Here is a 20,190-nt window from a genome sequence, read left to right as displayed (position 1 = left end):
GGTTTACAGTCTGGTCTGGCAAGGCTAACAGGCATTTGAATGAGTGCAATAAAGTGTGACAGTGTGTGCAGGACACAGCGGGGTTGCAGGGGAGTGGCGAGGAGCTGCATGAATTGGGGGTTAAGAATGATTCATCTCTGAGGCTGAGGCATGAAAGAAGAGTGTTGGTTTGCAAACTCCTCCAGGAGAAGTCAGGGAGCAGGAGCGATCCCAGGAGGAGGGTGAGATGTGAGACCAGGTGAGGGGAGGCAGTGCTGTGCAATAACTTGACCTAGTTGTTGTGAATGGATGAAAGCCTCAGGACCGTGAGGTTCAGCAAGCCCAGAAATCGAGGTGAAGGCCAGATTGTAGGCTCTGTGTTTTACCCCATCTGGGGCAAAGATGGGCCTTGGAGTAGTTTTAAACCAGAGAATAGTACAGACAGTATTCTTAGACTGAGTGTTTAAAATTTAGTTGAACAGTACGACTATTTTCTTCCCATGTAGAACAGGAATAGGAATGTCTGGGAAAATGGATTTCTGTACATCCTCTGGTATCTTTTTGCTTAAATTCAAAATCATCGTAGCAACCTTTCAATGGATAGAAACAGGTCTCTGTGGAGTCTCTGAGAGACTTGGGCTAAAAGTTACTTTAAAATAGCAGGACTGAAATAAGGATCTGGCTTGATAGAAGGTGAGAAAAGGAAAGAAACTCCTGAGACCTTTATTGGAGCCCAGATTCCCTTTTCTATTCACTATTTTCCTTCCCAATTTGTTGAGTAATGACGTAGTGTTGGGGAGGTCTGAGGTGACTGGATGGGGGCAGAGCATCAGGCAGCCCACGGATGCCAAACAGCAACCAATCAGACGCCTACAGATAAACCCTAGCTGAGTCTCGCACCCGCCTGTCACTCAACAGGATCCCCAGCCAATCCCAGAAGGACACAGGTCCCAGCAGAGTCCCAGTGGCCAACTGCAGGGAGACACATCCACCCCTGAGCCTTCCCCCACCTACCCCAGAGTACAAAAAACAGCCCCTTTGGATCCACAGCTCGACTTCCCTGGCCCTTTATCAGTGGACCAGTGAATCTCGCCGGAGAGCTGATCCCAATAAAGCTTTGTTTAGCCACTTTTCATCTGGTTCCTTTTGGCCAGCATCCGAGCTTACATTTGGTGCGATTATTTAATTCCCTCATGTTCATGATCCAAAATAATGTGTGAGATTCTCATGAATGGTCCCATACTTGAGTTTCATTAAGATCCCAGTGTGCCCAGCACATAGCACAAAACAGCTACTTAATGCATGTGTTTGGTGAATGTGTCTTAAAAAACAGAATCACTTACTCACATACATCATGTCTCTGACGAGCACCGGAGTATGCAGAAGCAGAGTGAGGTCTGAGGTGCTTATATTATCTGGTGGCAAAGCTGCTTTTGGATACTGGTTAGAGCTAGTCAAAACGTCATGTTCCAAGAAGTTATACTCCATTTGTGTTTGATGTGTCAAAATGCATTCTACTATCATGTATAACTAATTAGAACAAATTTTTAAAAATGTCATTTTCCTTTAAACCTACTCAGAAGATTTCTGCTAGTTAACAGCAAAAAGAAACTTCTGGTCAGGGAGCAGCAGTGTCCTCAAGAGGTTTCAGGCTAATCAATGGTTTTTACTCTGGGTATTGACAGCTGTGTGCTGAATGCCCTTGTCTCTGGCTATGCAGGTTGACTATTGTGAAATGGATCATTCTGCTTTTATTGCCATTCAGGGTTAATCAGTGCCCAGCGAGTACTGTGTGTGGTGTGCCTGTGACATTCCTTTGCCTTTTAATTGTTCAAGATCTGGGGCTATTGATAGTGTTGCTTTTGTGTGCTCAGACCTTGACTGATCAGTTTTTAACTCAGAGCTTATGCTTCTTTGCAGGATGCCACAGTTTGGAAGCCTGATTCATGTCAAAACTGCCGTTGCCGTGGCAACATCGTTATCTGCAAACCTGTTGTTTGCAGAAACCCTCAGTGTGCCTTTGAGAAGGTATGACATCCTAATGGTACCCTAAGTACATTGGGTTGGTCAGTGAAGAGTCAGGTTTTTGCATCCTTTTGATCATCTGTTTTTGACATTTATCTCAATCTCTAATTGGGAGCTTTATGAAATGCATGAGAGAATTTTAATATATCATATCTAAGAATATCTTAATTTTCATTTATTGAGGACAAGGTGCTCAGTTAAAGGTTTAACAATTGTTATCCCATTTAGTATTATGGAGGTTTGGTGCCTTTACCCCCACTTTACAGATGAGAAAGGTCAACCTGGAGATTTTAAGCAATTAAACATGATGGTACAATTAATAAACTGCTGCCCAAAGATTTCACCCTGAAATTGACATAAGCCAGAGATATTGACACTAATCACAATAACTAATCACACCATTGAGTGAGTCAAACATCAGGATTGACTTCTCAAACACTGTTATCTGAAAATGCCACTTGGATCTACCACTGATGGTGTTACTATGCTGCCAGTGGGTTCCCTAAGAAGCAGGAGAGTCCTTGACACAAGATTGTCCGCAATTTGAACAAGCAAATGGGTGATGTGTCCTCCTTTGTCCTCTATTAAACTTTTCAGTTTTTTATGACTATACATCTATTTTGTTAGAATAATTTCTTTTCTAGCTGTTTACTCTTTTTAAAGTCAATATAGTTTTAAAACGGCATAAGTTTTAAATTTAAATGTTTGAAACTCCCTAGAGAAGACCAATTATATTCTTAAGAAAGTCTTCTGTCAATTTCACAAACACAGTTTATTTTTCTCATTTCTGCCTTGCCCCCAATAATTAGTCTTGAGCCTTTATATATCTAGTGCTAATAATAAGGTTCTGTTTTTCCCTAACATTGGAATGAAGGTATGCCTTTAAGAATAATTCCTCATTTTCTGTGTGAGTGGATTTCTGAGAATCAGGGAGTATATGTTTAAATTTGCTAATATTTTGCTACATATTATGAATCCTTCTATTGTATGGAGTCAGTACTGCTAAGAAATTACCATTAGTTGGCTAACTCATGGCAGAATTTGTATGGTGGTCTAGGGGTCATGAAGACATACCCTCTCCCACTTCTTATGAATACTGTGGTATCACAGAAGAAACCCCAAATTAGATGTTAGAAGACATATTAGTGAAACTAAACCTGTTTTATTCCAGGAGTCAGAAGAATAAATGCTGCTTGATGCTTGTATTTGTATGACCAGTGAACTAAGAATATTTTCTTCATTTTTAAATACTTGAAAATAGTCATGATCAATAGTTTGTGAAAATTTATGAAATCAGTATTTAGTATCAAAAACTAAAAATCTTATTGATACAGGCATACTCATTTGTTCATGCATTGTCTTTGGTTGCTTTTATACTTTAGTGATGAGCATTGTGATGTAGACCATAAGTAAATCCCAAAGGCTAAAATATTAACTGAAAAAGTTTCTGGTCCTTGTCCTCTACCAAGCTCATGATTTCATCCTTTTCTAGTTTATTCTTTTTTTTAATTCTTCCTAGCTCATTAAATCCATTCTCCAGTTACACAGTCGGAAATTTTTTACCATCTTTGACTCTTACTTTCTTTCCATCCCACATCCATTGCAGATCTCCCAGCTCTTCCTTCATACAATGGTGCGTTGCAAACGTGAGTTCTCTGCTCTCACTCTGGTGTCACTTGAATTCGTCTTTGGCTTGGATTCTCATAGTAGCCTCTCATCTGGTTTCACTGTTCCTGTGCTTGCTTTTTTCACTGTAATGTTGGTGTAGCAGCCAGGATGATCCTATAAAATTGAAGTCAGATCGTGTTGCTTCTCTCCTTAAATCCTCCAGTGACTTCCAATGGCTTCTCTTCTCAATTGGAGTAACTCCTCACAGTGTCTTTGGTATAACTGCACCCCTCTAATCAGTCTTCTGCTAGCATCTTCCTTGCTCATTCTGCTTCAGACAGCATGCCTCTTTACTGTTCGATAGATATACATACACATAGACAAATACACACACCCACATCTTAGAACAATTTTGTGGGAACAGCAAAGTGAAGGGGCCTATGGCAAAAGTTTCTATCTATCTATATCTGTCTATATATCTTATCTTTTAGTTTAAGTTTTGCCTGCATGATCTTCTGTTTAAAATTGCCACCCTCTACCACCCACCACACATTTCGTATCCACCTTCCATACTTTTCTTTGTGGCGCTAACTACTACCTGGCGTACTATGTGCTTTTACTGATATTTCTTATTTACTGTCTCTTATTCACCGCATATCCTCAACACCAGCGATCACATCTGGTATGTGGTGGGTACACAATAAATATTTTTGACTGAATGAATGAGGGATGAGGCTAGAAATTGATAAATTCATGGTTATAGAAAAGTCTATAGGCTGCACTATGGAGCTTAGAATTTTTTTCATGGTGATAGAATACTAATGAAGTTTTAGGCATAAGGGTAGAAGGGCCAAGTTTTCTTTTAGCAATAACTGGTTTTTCAAAGATAGTGCATAATATTGGAAACAAGGATTTCAGTTCAGAGGCTATGAGAATAATCCAGATGAAAGGATCAATATAGTTTGCATGAATGTGGGGGAAAGGTACACTCATACTTGCTGGTGGCACTGCAAATTGGAGCAACCACTCTAAAAAGCAATGTGGAGATTCCTCAGAAAACTTAGAATGGAACCACCATTTGACTCAGTTATCCCACTCCTTGGCATATACCCAAAGGACTTAAAAATCAGTATACTATAGTGATGCAGCCACATCAATATTTATAGCAGCTCAATTCACAATAACCAAGCTATGGAACCAACCTAGGTGAACTTCAACAGTCGAATGAATAAAGAAAATGTGATTTTATATACACACACACACACACACACACACACACACACACACAAAATGAAGTATTAGTCAACCATAAAGAATAATGAAATTATGACATTTGCTAGTAAATGAATGGAACTGGAGAATATCATGCTAAGTGAAATAAGCCCATCTCAAAAATACAAAAGGCTGAATATTCTCTCTGATATACAGATGCTAACACACAATAAGGGGGTGGGGAGAGAAGAATAGAAGTTCATTGGATTAGACAAGGGAATGAAGGGAAGGGAGGGAGGGTGGGATTAGGAAAGACAGTAGAATGAATCAGACATAACTTTCCTGTGTTCATGTATGAATATATGACCAGTGTAACTTCACATCATGTACAACCTCAAGAACAGGAAGTTTTATTCCATGTATGAATCATGTTTCAAAATACACTCTACTGTCATGTTTATCTAAACAGAATAAATTAAAAAATTTAAAAAAAGAAAAGACGAATATCCAAATTAGAGCACTTGTAGCATAGAGATCAAGAGGAAAGGTCAGCTTCGGTACATGTGCAGGGGATAAATCAGTAGAACTGGTTGAAGGTAGGAAGGTGAGGGAAAGGAGAAGGAGAAATGACCTCCATGTTTGTGACTTGATGAGTCACTTTATCTATCTATCTATCTATCTATCTATCTATCTATCTATCTATATCTATCAGTATATATATCTTAGTAGTCCATCTGGGAAAAGTGATGATTTTAGTTTGAGGCTAGTTGAGTTCAAAGTGTTCTGGAAGAAGCCAGGCAGGTGGATATATGAGAACAACAAAGTTCAGAGGAGAAGATGGAGCTGAAGTTATAATGTGGGTGTCTGGGGCATATAGAGAGTTGTATAAACCTTTAGAATTAATGAATTAATCCAAAGAGACTGTGTGAGAAAAGAATGTAAGACCAAGGATGGAGTTTGGGCCAGGGGAACTTAAGAGAGGGAACTTAAGACTAAGAATACATGGTTAGAGAGGCAAGAGCTAAGGAATGATCAAAGAAGAAAGCAGCATATGGTTGCAGGAGAGTAGCGGGTTTTCAGGAGGACGTTGTGTAGCTATGGTTAAGGCACTAAGTGGAAGAATCTGATCTGATCCATTGCATTTGGCAATGTGTAGGTTAGTGTGAGTGGAATGGAGGAAGTGGAAGCCATATTGCTGAGTTTTGAGGATTGAATGTAAAACGGGGGAAAGGGCTGGATCAAGGCTACTCTTTCAATGCTTGACCGAGGTTGGAGAAGGAGGATGTTTGGCAGACAATGCCACATCTGTGACGTTTCTTGAACTCCTCACCCACAGCCATCCAGCCTGCCTGTGTGCTGCCACGGTGTTTTGTGCTTACCCTTCTTACACCTCTTGGCTAGAATGCGTGTGTCTGTCTGTCTGTTCTTCCTCCAGACTTTAAGCTCCCTGAGAGTAGGAATCTTGTTTCCTTCACTATTGCACATGGCTTCCAGAAGGCTTCTGTTAGCGTTTGTAGGCTAATCATGGTAGGGGTGTTACTTTGTTTTGCTTTTTAGTTTTTGATATTAACATGAGAGAGACATAATCGCCTTAGGAGAGAAAAGAGAATGATTCAGAATGGAGAGAGAAGTTGAAGTCATGAAGCCTAGGAGGGAGGAGAATGAAAAAGAGAAGAAATGAATTAGAGTAGTTTGTGGAGAATTCCAGAGTATGGAATGGGGTGGGGTTGAAAAAAACAGCCTCATTGTCTAGGAATGGAACGAAAGACCCTTGGATCAATACAGGTGTAGTTAAACTTGTGGGTGAGAAAAAGAACAGGATGCTGATGGAGTTCATACCTAATGAGGTTTCTTTGTAAAGACTTTGAGATTCTTGTAGGTTTCAAACACAGTGAATGTTAGAAGTCAGTGAACAGAGAAGGGGACTGACCAAGGTCAGATAAAGGGTGGTGTTGTGGGAGCAGGAGGCCATGAACCAAGCTGCATGGTGGAATGCTTTTCTCAAAGATGCACACCAGTCGAGTATAAAAGAGGAGAAGGCGAAGTGTCAGATAGATATGGAACTGGGATTTTGCCATGCTAATAAAGAAACAAGAGTAGAGATATGGGAAGTGCTGGGTGTTGAGACTAACATCAATAGGAAAATGTTGACAACTAGGGGTTGATGACTACCAGGAAAAGAGGTACACAAGAGTCTCTGAGGGGAAATAAGGCGAGTAGGAGTGAGGATGAGTAAGAGTTAAACACTAAGAGGCACAGGTTCAGAGAGTTGAGGGTTTCTGGTCTACAGTAGTGTACAGTGCAGATAGGTTCCAAGTTTGGCCATGGCTATGGGCTCTTAAGATAAATGGAGTGAGGATTGCTTGAATTGAGGTGGTCTGTAATGCACAAAGGAAGAACATGGGACTGGTCACTTTCATGGACACTGAAGCTGTCACAATGATGCTCAGACGTAAGGTAGAGAAGAAACTGAGATCTAGGTGCCGCGTAATACACACACACACACACACACACACACCTACACACACACACACACACACACACACACACACACATACACTATATATATGTACATGTAATACATGTGCACATGGCTATATGTGCTTAGTACAGTAGTGCCTTCTTACCTATTGTTTTGTGTTGTTAATTGTGGTCTGAAAATATTAACTGGAAAATTCCAGAAATACTTTATTAGTTTTAAATCATATGACATTCTGAGTGGTGTAATAAAATAGTGTACAGTTTTGCTCCATCCTGCCCAGAATTCAAATCATCCTTTGTTCAGTGTATTCACACTGTATATGTTATCTGCCCATTAGTTGCTCAGTAGCCATCTCAGTTATCAGATCCACTGTGTTAATAGGGCAGTGCTGTGTTCTAGTAATCTTTATTTTACTTCATAATTTCCCCAAAGCTCAAGAATCATGATCCTGGAGGTTCAGATATGCCAAAGAGAAACTGCAAAGTGCTTCATTTAAGTGAAAAGATTGAAGTTCTTGGCTTATCATATAGAAAAAATCTCACATACTGAAATTCACATACTGAAAAGATCTACACTACAATAAAATATTTTGAAAGAGAGATCACATTTATATAACATTTATTACAGTATTTTAAGGTAATTGTTCTCTTTTATGATTAACTATTATTGTTAATCTCTTACCAAGCCTAATTCATAAATTACATTTTATCATAGTTGTATATGTATAGGAAAAACAGACTATATAGGGTTTGGTACTCTCTGTAGTTTCAGGCATCCGTTGGGGTCCTTGAAATGTACCCTTATGGAAAGGAGACTACTGTATCTAGCTATTATGAGCGCTTACTAAGTTTTAGCTAAAATTATGAAATTATCATTATTGCTAGTCGTCCTAGAACCTAAGCAAGTCTTGCCCAGTGTCCCTGGCAGTTGTCATTGATGTCTCTTGCCCACGCAGTCACTTTCATTGCTCTTCAGTGCATAGCCCGAGGAACAGTGGGCTATGTGTTTTGTGCAGTCCGCAGCTCACCAAGCTGTTCAGGGTTACATGGTCAGGTGCCAAGAATTCCCTGCTTCCCATTCTCCACACACACTTGCTACATTGTTTGCTCCTCCTGCAGCTCATCTCTGTCATGCCCCTCCAGAAGTTCAAGACATGGACCCTCACTGGAAATCCCCCTTTCTTTTCGCCTCATCTGCCACTCACAAATAATGAATACTATATTTTTGAAATGAGTTTTTTGAAAACCATATCTGAAAATTAGTTGTTATGGAAAAAAAGGAAACTAATTTGGAAGCATAAGACATTCTTTGAAGTTTTCCATTCTCCCTTCCTTCCTCTCTTGCTTCTTGCTGCCAAGTTAGAATATAAACAACTGGATTATCTCATTTCCTATCTGTATGAAATTCTTAGGAGAAATTATGCTAATGTAATTTCTATTGCCATCTTAGTGGAAATTGAAGTGTACTTTTCTATTTGGGTTCAGAGGTGACTTTTCTGAGAAGTCATTAATGTTGCACGGTATGGGCAATTTTATAAAATCCCATATCATATAAATTTTGTTCTTTATCAAGCAAATAAGAATTTGGCAATTACTGTTATTGATGTATTTATCTGTGTAGTGGATTAACTGTTGTAAAATCTTAGCCCTATTTTCCATACATTCTTGTGAATATAGTTATATGAATGAGAATTCTCTTGTAGATACAATTGTTTAAAAAATGAAGAAAGAGAAGAATGGAGGAACTTTAGTTTACATAAAGGGAAATGAAAGGGAGGAGGGGGTACGAAAAATGGTGGAATGAGACATTACCCTATACACATGTATGATTTCATGAATGGTATGAATCTACATCCTGCACAACCATAGAAACGAAAAGATGTATCCCATTTGTGTACAATGAATCAAAATGCAGTCTATAAAAATATAAAAAAATAATTTAAAAAATAAATTAAAAAAGATGGAAGCAACAAAAAATAACAAAGTATTAACACACCCAAACACACACACAATTTCATTTTTTCATTCTACTGACTGAATTCTTTCTTGATCAGCTTTTATCTTGTGGATGTATCATGGCTTCTTGGCTAATGCTGAATCTCCTACCATTTTTGGTCAGAATCATTCATTGCCTGTTCTGCCACGTCTAGAACTGGAGAAATCCTAATATATTGCAGAGGAGTGGTGTGAGCAAGAGGATCTAATAGGTGAATCTCTGGGCCCCAAAAGCCAACCTTCTGCTGTTCATGCTATCTATCTATATCTATAGTTATATCTTAATTTTTTGTGGTGCTGGGAATGGATCCCAGGGCCTTGCACATGTTGGGCAAATATGCTACGACTACACTACACCTCCAACCCCTAATTTTTTAGTAACTCTTAGTAGATTCTTCATAGTGGCAAATTCATTGTTAGTTAACATGTGATAACTTCCAAAAAAAAAAAAAATCCTGAGGTATCAAGTGGTAATACATTGTTTTGATACTAGCAAGAAGCACAATTGAAATTAAAGAACTCTTGAAAAACAAGGTAGATATTTACTGGAGCCCAGGAATTCCACCCAGCTCCCCACAACACTTACACATGATACTTTCACAACAATGGTACTTCCTGGACAAACTGTCCTTCAACCTCCTGCCCCCAGTGCCTTGTTAGTCTGCTTCTCAGGTAAAAGTGAGCTCTCACTCCCTGCTGCTGGCTACACTAGGCCTCACCAAGATAGCTGAAAGATTTGCCAGCTCTGTGGCCATCACCCACTCACCAGAATCTTCTTCCTCTCTCCAGCAGAGGAAAATACTACCCTTAAGGAAATACGCTTCTTCTCTCACCCTGACTGCCTTCTTGTGTGGAACATTTCCAGTGAAAATAATTCTTCACTTCATAACATGTAAAAAGATGTAGACTTTTTCTTCCCAAGGAAATTACTTCCATAGGAGCTCCTCTTAACAGTGAATCCTTTTTGTTAGTTTATTCCCTTTATTCCATCTATTGTTGTCACTGGTGGACACTCATGAGATTGAGAGAATCTAAGATACTTAGAGACGGATGAACCATGTGATTCTGTGTTTGCTGTTGCTGTTTTACACTGAGCTGCTTTTAAATGCTCAGGGAGAAGTGCTTCAAATAGCTGCCAATCAGTGCTGCCCAGAGTGTGTACTGAGGACCCCTGGATCTTGTCACCATGAAGGGAGAATCCATGAGGTAAGTGTTTTCTGCTCCTAGGTTGATTCTGTGTCTGTAGATCATTGCTAAGAGAAAGATGACTGTTAAACTTGGGTTGACAAGAGAAGCTCTTTTTTTCACCTGGCCTATAGAGGACCTGAAGCTCATTTGACTCTCTTGAGGTTTCTTGAATAAGATTTTAACTGTCCTGTTTATCCCATGTGCCTTATGTGAATATCTATAGATTGAATCTGATTGAATGAGAAGTCTGAGAATGTTAATATTGAGAAGTTGTGTTGAATATAAAAGTACCACCTTTCTTTTTTATATATATACATTTTATTTGATAGTTACAAACAACCCCAAGTTGTTGAATAAAGCAGATGGCATTACTCTTTACTCAAAGATAAAAAATTTGAATTGCAAAGAGCATAAGGTAATTGCCAATGTCATGTTACTTATAAGTGGGATAACCTTGGTCTTTTGACTCATAATTTTTAATTCTACCTCACTCAGTAGTTTCTCAATTTCCGTACTATTAACTTTTTAGACCTTATTGTGTGGACTGTCCTATGCATCATAGGTGTCTAACAGCATGTCTGGCTTCTACTCACTAGATGCTAGTAACAAACTTTAGTCAAGACAATGAGAACTGTATACAGACATGGCCAAATTTTCCTTAGGAGGCAAAATGCTCACGCACCCTTCTCTCCACCCTGTAAATAATCACAGTACTAGAAAAATATCCTAAAGGTTTTTAAAATTTTATTTTCTCATTCCAGATCCTTTAGGATTAATTTAGATATTAAATACTGATTAAAAGCACCTTTGCAAGGTTTATATTAGAAATGATAAAAATAGTTAATCTCCACTTATACTTAAATGTTACCCTGAAGCACCAGGTTGAATGAGATGGAGGGGGGTTCTTTGATTTAATACTCATCTTCCTCCTGATATAAAACTTTTCCTAGGTTAGTGTCTCCACCCATTCAGGAGAGAGCACAGGTTAGCAGGGTTTGATATATCCATTCTCGGCTGGTATTCAGTGTGTGTTCCTAACACTCAGTGAGTACTGTGATTATTTCCCTTGGGTCTGGATCATCTTACTCCAGCCACTGTCTCCCAATTACATGAGGAAGCCACTCTTTCTTTTCTGCACAATGTGCTGTTGAAAGATACCCAAGCAGAATCTGGGATGGGAATGTCTGCATACTACCCATCGCCGTGTGCTACACAAGCTGTTGTGAGCCAAAATAAGGTCAGGATCTGTGGAGAAAAGACCTCTCAAATAAGATTTGGCACCAGGAACATGTGCAACCTGAATTCAGTAAATCTGCTTGGACCACTCTAATGGCACTTACCAATTGCTTTCTAGTGTTACATTTGTGCACATGTAAAATATTCTTATCTTGATTTAAGATACCAGAGAGCTTTGATGATATTTTCAATATCTTTATAATTATCTTCCCTGCCTCTTACCCAAAAGTAACCTGGCACTTGGCCCAGAACTTTTCCCAAAGTGGATGCTTAATATACATTGATGAGTGAAAGACTCCGTTAAAAGATCCTTTTTCCACCTTCTCCTGTCCTCGTCCCAAGAGCATATTGGTCAGTGACCTGTGTAGCTGGGCAATTCTGAGACCACAGAGCTGCCATGGGTTGGTTAGAAATCTCTTGGCCTCCTACTTTTGCCATGAGTGTTCAGAAAGTCCTCTTTCTGGCTGTGCTTTCCCTGCCTCCCTTGTAGTTCACACCTTCTCCAATAATCCATCATACAGAAAGCTCTCAACTGGATAAGAACATGCCCATGTGTTGTTTTCTCATGTGCACTTTAGAAATTTATTCCCTCAGAAAATGTTATTATATTTTTGGTACTTGATGTAACTGAGAAAAAGGCTGAATTTCGAGAACTGTAGCTTTGGGGGGAAATCTCTAGTGGTCTGCCTCTTCAAATAGAGCTGGAGAGTGATTTTGACTATTTTTCAAGTTGAGACAAAATCTTCTAATTTTAATCTTAGGTTAAGTTGCATAGGGTCTTGTTAAATTGCTGAGGCTGGCTTTGAACTTGGGATCCTCCTGCCTCAGCCTCCTGAATCGCTGGGATTACAGGTATGCACCACTATGCCTGGTCTGTTCATTTTCTTGAGCAGGTTAAACACTCATCTGGTTTGGTCTGAGTCTTGCCATGTCACTTGCATGACCAGGTTATTTCCTAAATCTTGCATCCATTTTTCTTTTTCCTTTCAGCTTGTTTTGTAAGCAGCTTCTGGAGTATTTTCCTCTCCTGCTGAACAGCAGTAATCCTCTCCTTGTCCCCTGGCTTGCATCCGACAGGGCAGGTTATGGAGACTCTCCCAGCCACTGTAAAATAGCCTGGTGTGTTAAGAACTTTAATGTGGTGATATGAAGAAGAAGCTTGGCTTTAAGGGATTAAGCAGATGCTAGGAGAGATGGGGTATGGCAGCAGGGGAATCAGTTGAAGCAATCCTGTCCCTAGAGAATGTGGTACAAGCCAGAGGAATCAGAGATGGATGAGTTTAGGGCCTCATAGAAGGCGGCGCCTGAGTAGAATCCTGAGCCTCACTGGAGGACACCTCTGCTTACAGGGCAGGCAGTGGCCCATATGACTGGCATCCCAGCAAGCCTAGGCAAGTCTCACGCTCTTCCCTAGAGTGAGGAAAACACAAGACTTTGGGCTGACTACAGATTATTTGGGAGCCTTGTGTGGGTTTGTTACAGCTAGGATTTGGGAAGTCTGCTTCATCTATGACCTTCCCAATACTCTCCCCTCAAAAGTGTTTTTCCCAAAAGTTGTTGGCCTTTCTCCTGTTCTTTCCCACAAATCACCTCATGAAAGGTAGGAGAAAGGACCCTTAATTCCCTTTCCTTCCTCTTTACTAATTTAATCCAAGCACCTATAATGTCAAGTGTGAGAAGATTGAAGATTCACTGAAAAAAGGAAAAATGGCAGGTGGTAATGCCTTAGTGTGGAGTGCCACTGAGGAGAGGAGCAGGGAGAGGGCTGCTGGTTCTGCCCATCCAGGAGGTTAGAAGAACTAATTTATGTTTGTGAGGAAAGAAATGAATGTTGAATTCTGTGGCTTTGTTCTCCTCCAAAGTAGAGGACATAATTATAATATGCTATGAACATTCCCAGATATTTAGTATTCTGGATTTATAACTTCATAACAGGAGCAAATTATATGAAAAAAAAATATTATTTTTGTTCTGTCAGAAAGCCAAGTAAATGCTTTATGACCTTATCTTTCTTTTGGACTTATGCAAACAGCTAAGCTAACTTATTAGGTGACTATGCAGAAAATATATTTAAGATGTTGTCTGCAGAATTTGCTTTTGCCCAGTGTCAAAGTCTCATGTTTTCAAATGGATATTAGTGAGGTTAAGATGCACAGCTAAAACTGGGTCTTGTGGGAGCCTTGCTTTATGCATCTATTATTCCTTGATTTTACAAAGCTCTTTGCTACCACAGTGTTTGTTAAAAATAATTCTCTTGGAAATGGGTACGGAGAACACTGTGAAATTATCAATACATGTATAAGTAAAATTCAGCCTGTGCGGCACCCCTTGATCTCTAGGCTGGGTGCTTTGCATGCATTATCAATCCTTGGAACACTGGGGAAGGAGGTGTCACTCTCAGGGACAGGCGTAGGAGACAAACATGGAGGGAACATATGTGACCCATTTGCTTAAAAGATGAGAGAGTAATTTCATCACTCTGCAGCCTTTGCATCACTAGCTGGAGCTGTTTCTGCAGCTGTGACGTCAAGGAGTCTCCCTACTACTTGTTCTTTGTTATTCCCATAATTTTCAAGCTTATTGTGAAGGGAGAATCCATTGTTCAGTTTTGTGTCTCCTGAGTTAGATAATAGATTCACATGATCATAGAGTTCAAAAGTACTGAAGGGATTCACCAAAATAGCCCTTTTATTTTACAGATGAAAAGGCTTGATGAGTGACAGGTTGTTATTATAGTTAATTTTTGTGGTCGCCATCTGAACAGTGGTGTGATTACAAGTGTTTTAGAAACAACAGTGCTTTTCAGTAGTAACAAAAACAAGCTCTTGTTTTAACGAACTGCAATGTCTAGAGGTTTAGAAGTAGTTTCCTAACTTTTAATAAAATAGAGTAGTTCACTTCAAGTGATTTCATACAGCCTTCAAATTTGACTTTACTTAAAATAGCTAAATGAATCACTAGATATTTTATGCAGTAATTTTCTTTGTGATGACAAAAATAAGAATTTTTTATTGGTGAAAATTTAGAAAATAAAAGTATAAGCAGGAAAAAAGGTCACAAATAATCCCAATACTCTGAAAAAGTACTGTTATTTTCTCTCAGGTTTCTTTGGCAGGAGCTGACAGTTGTCATAGATAATATGAATAGATCCATTTGTTTGTTTTTGGGTACTGGGCACTGAACCCAGGGTCACTCTACCAGCGAACTATTTCCCCAGCTCTCCCCACCTGCCATTTATTTATTTATTTCTGAGACAGGGTCTTGCTAAGTGGTTGGGGCCTTGATAAATTGCTGAGACTGGCTTTGAACTTAGGATTCTCCTACCTCAGTCTCCCAAGTTGCTGGGGTAATAGCTGTGTGCACTGTGCTCAGCTTAGATATATGTTTTAACATAATTGGATTTATGGTGTGTATGTGGTTTATGTCCTGTCTTTTTACATAACATTATATTGTAAATAGTTTCCTAGCATACTCTTGGAGAACATTATTCCCTATTATTAAACATTCGGGTAGCTTTTCAGTGTTCACTAACATATTTCCAATTTCAGTATAAAAATCAAGATGGAATTCCTTGTATTTAAGCCCTTTTTTTGGGTGTATTGTTGTTTTAGTCAGCTTTTTCACTATTATAACTAAAGGACCCGACCAGAACGACTATAGAGGAGGTAAAGTTTATTTAAGGGCTAACAGTTTCAGAGACCTTAGCCATAGAAGACTGGCTCCATTCCTCAGGGCTCGAGGTGAGGCAGGACATGACATGATGGCAGGAGAGTATGGTGGAGGGAAGAGCACACATCATGATCAGAAAGCAGAGAGACAGAGAGAATCCACTCTCCAAATACAAAATATATACCCCATGGCCCTGCCCCCAGTGAACCATGTCCTCCAGCCACACCCTACAGCTTCAGTTACCACTCAGTTAATCCCTATCGGGGGATTAATCCACTGATTATGCTTAGGTTATAAACCAATAATTTCTCCTCCAAACCTTCCTGCATTGTCTTACATGCAAGCTTCCTGGGGGACACCTCACATCCAAACCATAAAATTTGTTGATCATTTTCTTCAAATAACTTAAAAAGCAATATTAATAGATCAAAGCACTAACAATTTTGGGTGTCAAAGCTGTGATACCTGTCATCATTAGCATTCCATTTTAAATGTCTGTGTCCAGCCATGGGCCCAGTGGACATTGCACAGACGATGCAGCCTCTTTTCCAGTGTGACCACCTGGGCTGAGTCCTATCTGTGTGCGTATTCCACATGCTGCAGTGTCTGAATCCCATTTCACTGCAGCTTCACCCACACTAGATATTATGAATTTAAAACTCCTCCTATATCTAACTTAAAAAATGTCATCACGTTTTTATTTGAATGAATATTTATGTGCAATTAATAAAGTTGAACATTTTATAAGCTTATTGCCATTATTTCAGTTGGAAATGTTCATCTTTTTCTTATTGCTTATAAATTCTTTTATATTTTATGGTTAATTTTTCGTATCAGTTTGTCATTGGCTTTTTATTTATATTTTTTGACAGATTTAAAAATTTTAATTCATCAAAGTCTATCAAGTTTTCTTTTACCAGTTTTTCCTTTGTTTTATACTTAGGACCTTCTAAGGATAAAGGTCAATGGCACGCTGTCTTTTATTAGCCCATAGTTTGTGGACTTGCCTATTTATATGCTGTGCTAAATTTGAAGTTTTTTTTTTTTTTTTTTAGGTCCTGGGGATCGAACTCAGGGTCTTGTGCTTGCGAGGCAAGCACTCTACCAACTGAGCTATCTCCCCAGCCCAAATTTGAAGTTTTATGTTTAATTATAGCCAAAGTAAAAATTGATGGGAGAAGCCTTGGCCTTTGTATCCATGTCCATTCCCACTACTCACAATAAGCACAAAATTTTAGAAACAGGAGGAAGATCCTGAATTCATGGGACGAAAAGAGGGGATATGATTGAGCACCTTCTTTTTCATTTTTGAATATTTAATTGACAAATAAAAATGGAATATATTCGAGGTGTCCTATGCAATGACTTGATACACATATACATTGTTGAATGAAACCATAATCAAATGAATACATCAGCCATTACTTATGCCAAAACTGGTTCATCTTATAACTGCATATTTGTGCCCTTTGGTCAACACCTCCCCATTTGCCCTCTGCCCAGCCCCTGGTAGCTGTGACTGTATCTTGATTGAGCACCTCTGCTTGCCCATCCCTTGCTGCTCTCAGACAGTCTTCCTCATTGAAACTTTGTAAGAACCCAGGGAAAGGAATGTTTTCCTACCATTTCACTTTTATAGGCAAGAAACTGAGATTAATAAAGATTAAGCTACTTACTCATGTCCCCAAGGCAGAAAGGGCTGAGCTGAACCTGAAAATTTGCAGGTGGCCAAGGGAATCCTTGGTTCCCGAGAGAGTTCACATGCATTATTTCCCTCTTGCACTCCCAGTAAGTATCTCTGGAGGAGTATAATTATGATAGTAAGATGAGAACTGGGTTCCCAAATTATTGAATGATTACAACTACCTGTTACTATAATCGTTACAATAATATCCAGTTTTCTAGTGATTGTATAATATTAGATTTGGCATGCTTGCAACCTGGCAATTTGCAGAATAAAAGAATTCTGACTTGTTTAGGTAAGATGGCTACTTTGTGTTTGAGAGAGATGAAAAACTGTTCCCAATGCTAGTTTGAAGAGAAACAAAAGAATAATTACTTTTATGTTTTTCAATAACATGGCCATAATTTAGGTGACTGAGTGCCTAGAATGTGTGATGTTTTAATTAAAATTCATATGTGATTTGTGCTGAATTGGATATTCATCCTATGTTAGCTGTGAGACAAAGGAGAGCAGGTTCAGAAAATATCACAGGAGGAAAAGTTCATTAAACTAATTTTTCCCTGTATCTCGGGAAAGGCTGCCATTATTCCATTTTGCAGTTGAGAATATATACTTTGGCAGTCATTTCCCTAGTCAGTGGCATGCTTGTAACTTTTTACATGCTGGTTTATTCTGCATCACATCTGAGAGTGACTCCTGTAGATACTTTAGGTACTATGAGGTCACTGGAACAGGAGTAGGGAATGAATATGGATGAAACATAAAGTCAAAGAAAGGAAAAAGAGTGACAGCTATTGAAAATGACTGCGGTTATAGCTTGGTGGTAAAGCATGTGCTTAGCATGTGAGGTCTTAGGTTCAATCTCCAGTACACCAAAAAAACATAAACAAGATACGGCGTGGTGGAGTATGCATGTAGTCCCAGATACTTGGGAGGCTGAAACAGGAGGATTGCTTGAGCCCAAGAATTTAAGACCAGTATAGGCAACATAGTGAGATCCCATTTCAAAAAAAAAAAAAAAAAAGTGACAGAGCCATCACAAAGAACATAGTAAATATATGTGTATATATTTTAGTTGGGTCTTTATAGAATTCTTAATGATGGGATTTGGGTCATTTTTATTTTCTTATGTTTTTCTGAAACTTTCAAATATAAAATCTTAGAGATAATAGAAACAAAAGTCTATATTTAAACTGGTCTCCAACCTCGAAAATTGTAAAGCCTGGTCTCAACCTTTTAAGCAGGAGCCTTCATCCTCAGTTTGTATAAGGGAAGGTTTATTTTCATTTGACTGATGCAGGCCTGTATTCTGGAACTAAACTCCTGCTTCTTCTTTTTCTCCCTTGATTCACAGCATGGAACAGAGTGGGCCTCTTCTCCATGTAGTGTGTGTTCTTGCACTCATGGGGAAGTAAGGTGTACCCCCCAGCCATGCCCACGATTGTCATGTGGACCCCAGGAGCTGGAATTCATTCCTGAAGGGAGCTGCTGCCCAGTCTGCGTGGGCCCTGGGAGTGAGTATGGGCTTGTTGAAAGGGACCCTCTTTGCCTTTGAGGTTACATGGTGGCACCCCAACTCTTATTTCCTTGCCCTCTATGGCTCAAAGATTTCTAACCCCATTCCTTATTGGAACCTGGGTGTGACCTTGTACTTGGTGGGAAGAAAGGTATCAGAGAGTAAGAAGGAAAAAAAAATTCTTAAACTCCATTCCAAATTTAGGATTCTGCTAGTCTCTGATTGATTGATTGACTTTATCTTGGCCAGATGTGTCACTCTGCTTTTACAGCTCCCAAGAGGGAAAGGGAGGAGGGGAACAATCTTTTGATATGAGTTCACAAGGCCAAGGTAGTTCCTACTGCCCCATGGTAGAGAGAAGAACCAAATTTCTTCTCCATATTGTATTGCTAGCACTAATTCTGTCCGCTGGCCTTTGAGATGACATATTGTCTTTCTCTCAGACAATCTCCACAAGAAGAAGTTTTTTATTAACCTTTATTGCATCCTCACTGAAGGGATTAATCCTGTTACAAACTGAGGCACCCAGCTTTTGTTCGGCAAGCCAGGGTCGAACTTGCAGATCCTCTCCTTGGAATCTGTGCTTCGTCCATATACCCCTTTAATTGCATTATAAGAAACATGTCCCTTCCATTTATATAACTAAATAGAATAAACTTTATGATAAACATAAATTATTGCCATTGCTGCATTATGCCTTCTCCTGACTTATAATAGCTGGAATACATCTTTTATTCAGTAGCATCTGCAACCTATATTCTATTCTTGCCTTTTCACTTTAAAAAGATCCCTGGTTTCTTTCCCATCACCAGTTATTCTATACCTGGCAACCCATTGCTCTGGAGAACTGTTCAGGGATTCAAAAGTGTGCTCAGGAAAAGAGGAGTAGAATGCTTGCCTCTGCATTTCAGTGATCACCTGCCAGAAAAGGACTGGCAGTGGTTTTGGCCCAAATGACCCAGCAAGTGAAAATATATGAATGACAGTCAGGTGGTATGGGAAGGTGCTGAGTTTGTGGAATCCTCTCTTAGGTCTTAAGAGGTTTTCTCACTGGCCCTCCATGAGAAAGACATTGGAAACATTTTGCCTTGAGAAATTGGAGGATCAGCCAGGGCCCACTACCTAATTTATAAAATTTCATGGTCCCCTGTTCAAAAAGCAGGGGGAAATGCTTTTTCTTTGCCTTTCTGTGTTCTCTCTCTCTCTCTCTCTCTCTCCCAGCACTCTCTCTATATGTCATGTTTTTTATTTGCTATTTGCTATTGTACTCCTTGAGGCCTCGGATACTTGATTGGTGTGTGAAGACCCTCCCAGGCACCCTGGGCCCCATCCTGTGACTTGGTGCATAGGGCACATGCAGCCTCCTAGAACCCACACCAAAGTCCCCACTATAGGTGGAGGGTGGCAGCCTTCACTGGGCTGGGGTTGGGGACCAGGCAGCTGAGAGCCCATCCCAGAAAGCCAGTGGGAGGTGGGACCATGAATGGACTGAGGCATCTCATCCTATCAGACTTCACTTACAAAACACTGATTTAGAGATTTCAAGGTAGCAGTGACTGTAGAGCATTAAGCCCCCATTAAGCCCCAAGAGCCTCCT

At 39.6% G+C, this 20,190-nt stretch overlaps 2 protein-coding genes across 2 annotated transcripts in view; one reads left to right on the top strand and one right to left on the bottom strand.

Annotated features, from left to right (window-relative positions):
* Positions 1-1,467, bottom strand: part of LOC124994795 (histone H2A.V-like) — a 90,879-nt gene extending 89,412 nt beyond the window's left edge. Inside the window, exon 1 of the mRNA XM_047567057.1 lies at positions 1,327-1,467. Coding sequence (XP_047423013.1) covers positions 1,327-1,467 — 141 coding nt within the window. The remainder of the gene's footprint in view (positions 1-1,326) is intronic.
* Positions 1-20,190, top strand: part of Fras1 (Fraser extracellular matrix complex subunit 1) — a 439,675-nt gene that overhangs the window by 152,802 nt on the left and 266,683 nt on the right. The window contains exons 3-5 of the mRNA XM_047566389.1: positions 1,900-2,007; positions 10,414-10,506; positions 18,432-18,591. Coding sequence (XP_047422345.1) covers positions 1,900-2,007; positions 10,414-10,506; positions 18,432-18,591 — 361 coding nt within the window. The remainder of the gene's footprint in view (positions 1-1,899; positions 2,008-10,413; positions 10,507-18,431; positions 18,592-20,190) is intronic.

This window comes from Sciurus carolinensis, chromosome 10, assembly GCF_902686445.1.
Source record: "Sciurus carolinensis chromosome 10, mSciCar1.2, whole genome shotgun sequence".
NCBI lineage: Eukaryota > Metazoa > Chordata > Mammalia > Rodentia > Sciuridae > Sciurus > Sciurus carolinensis.
Note: the sequence above shows the minus strand (reverse complement) of the source record. Positions and strands in the feature narration are given on the sequence as shown.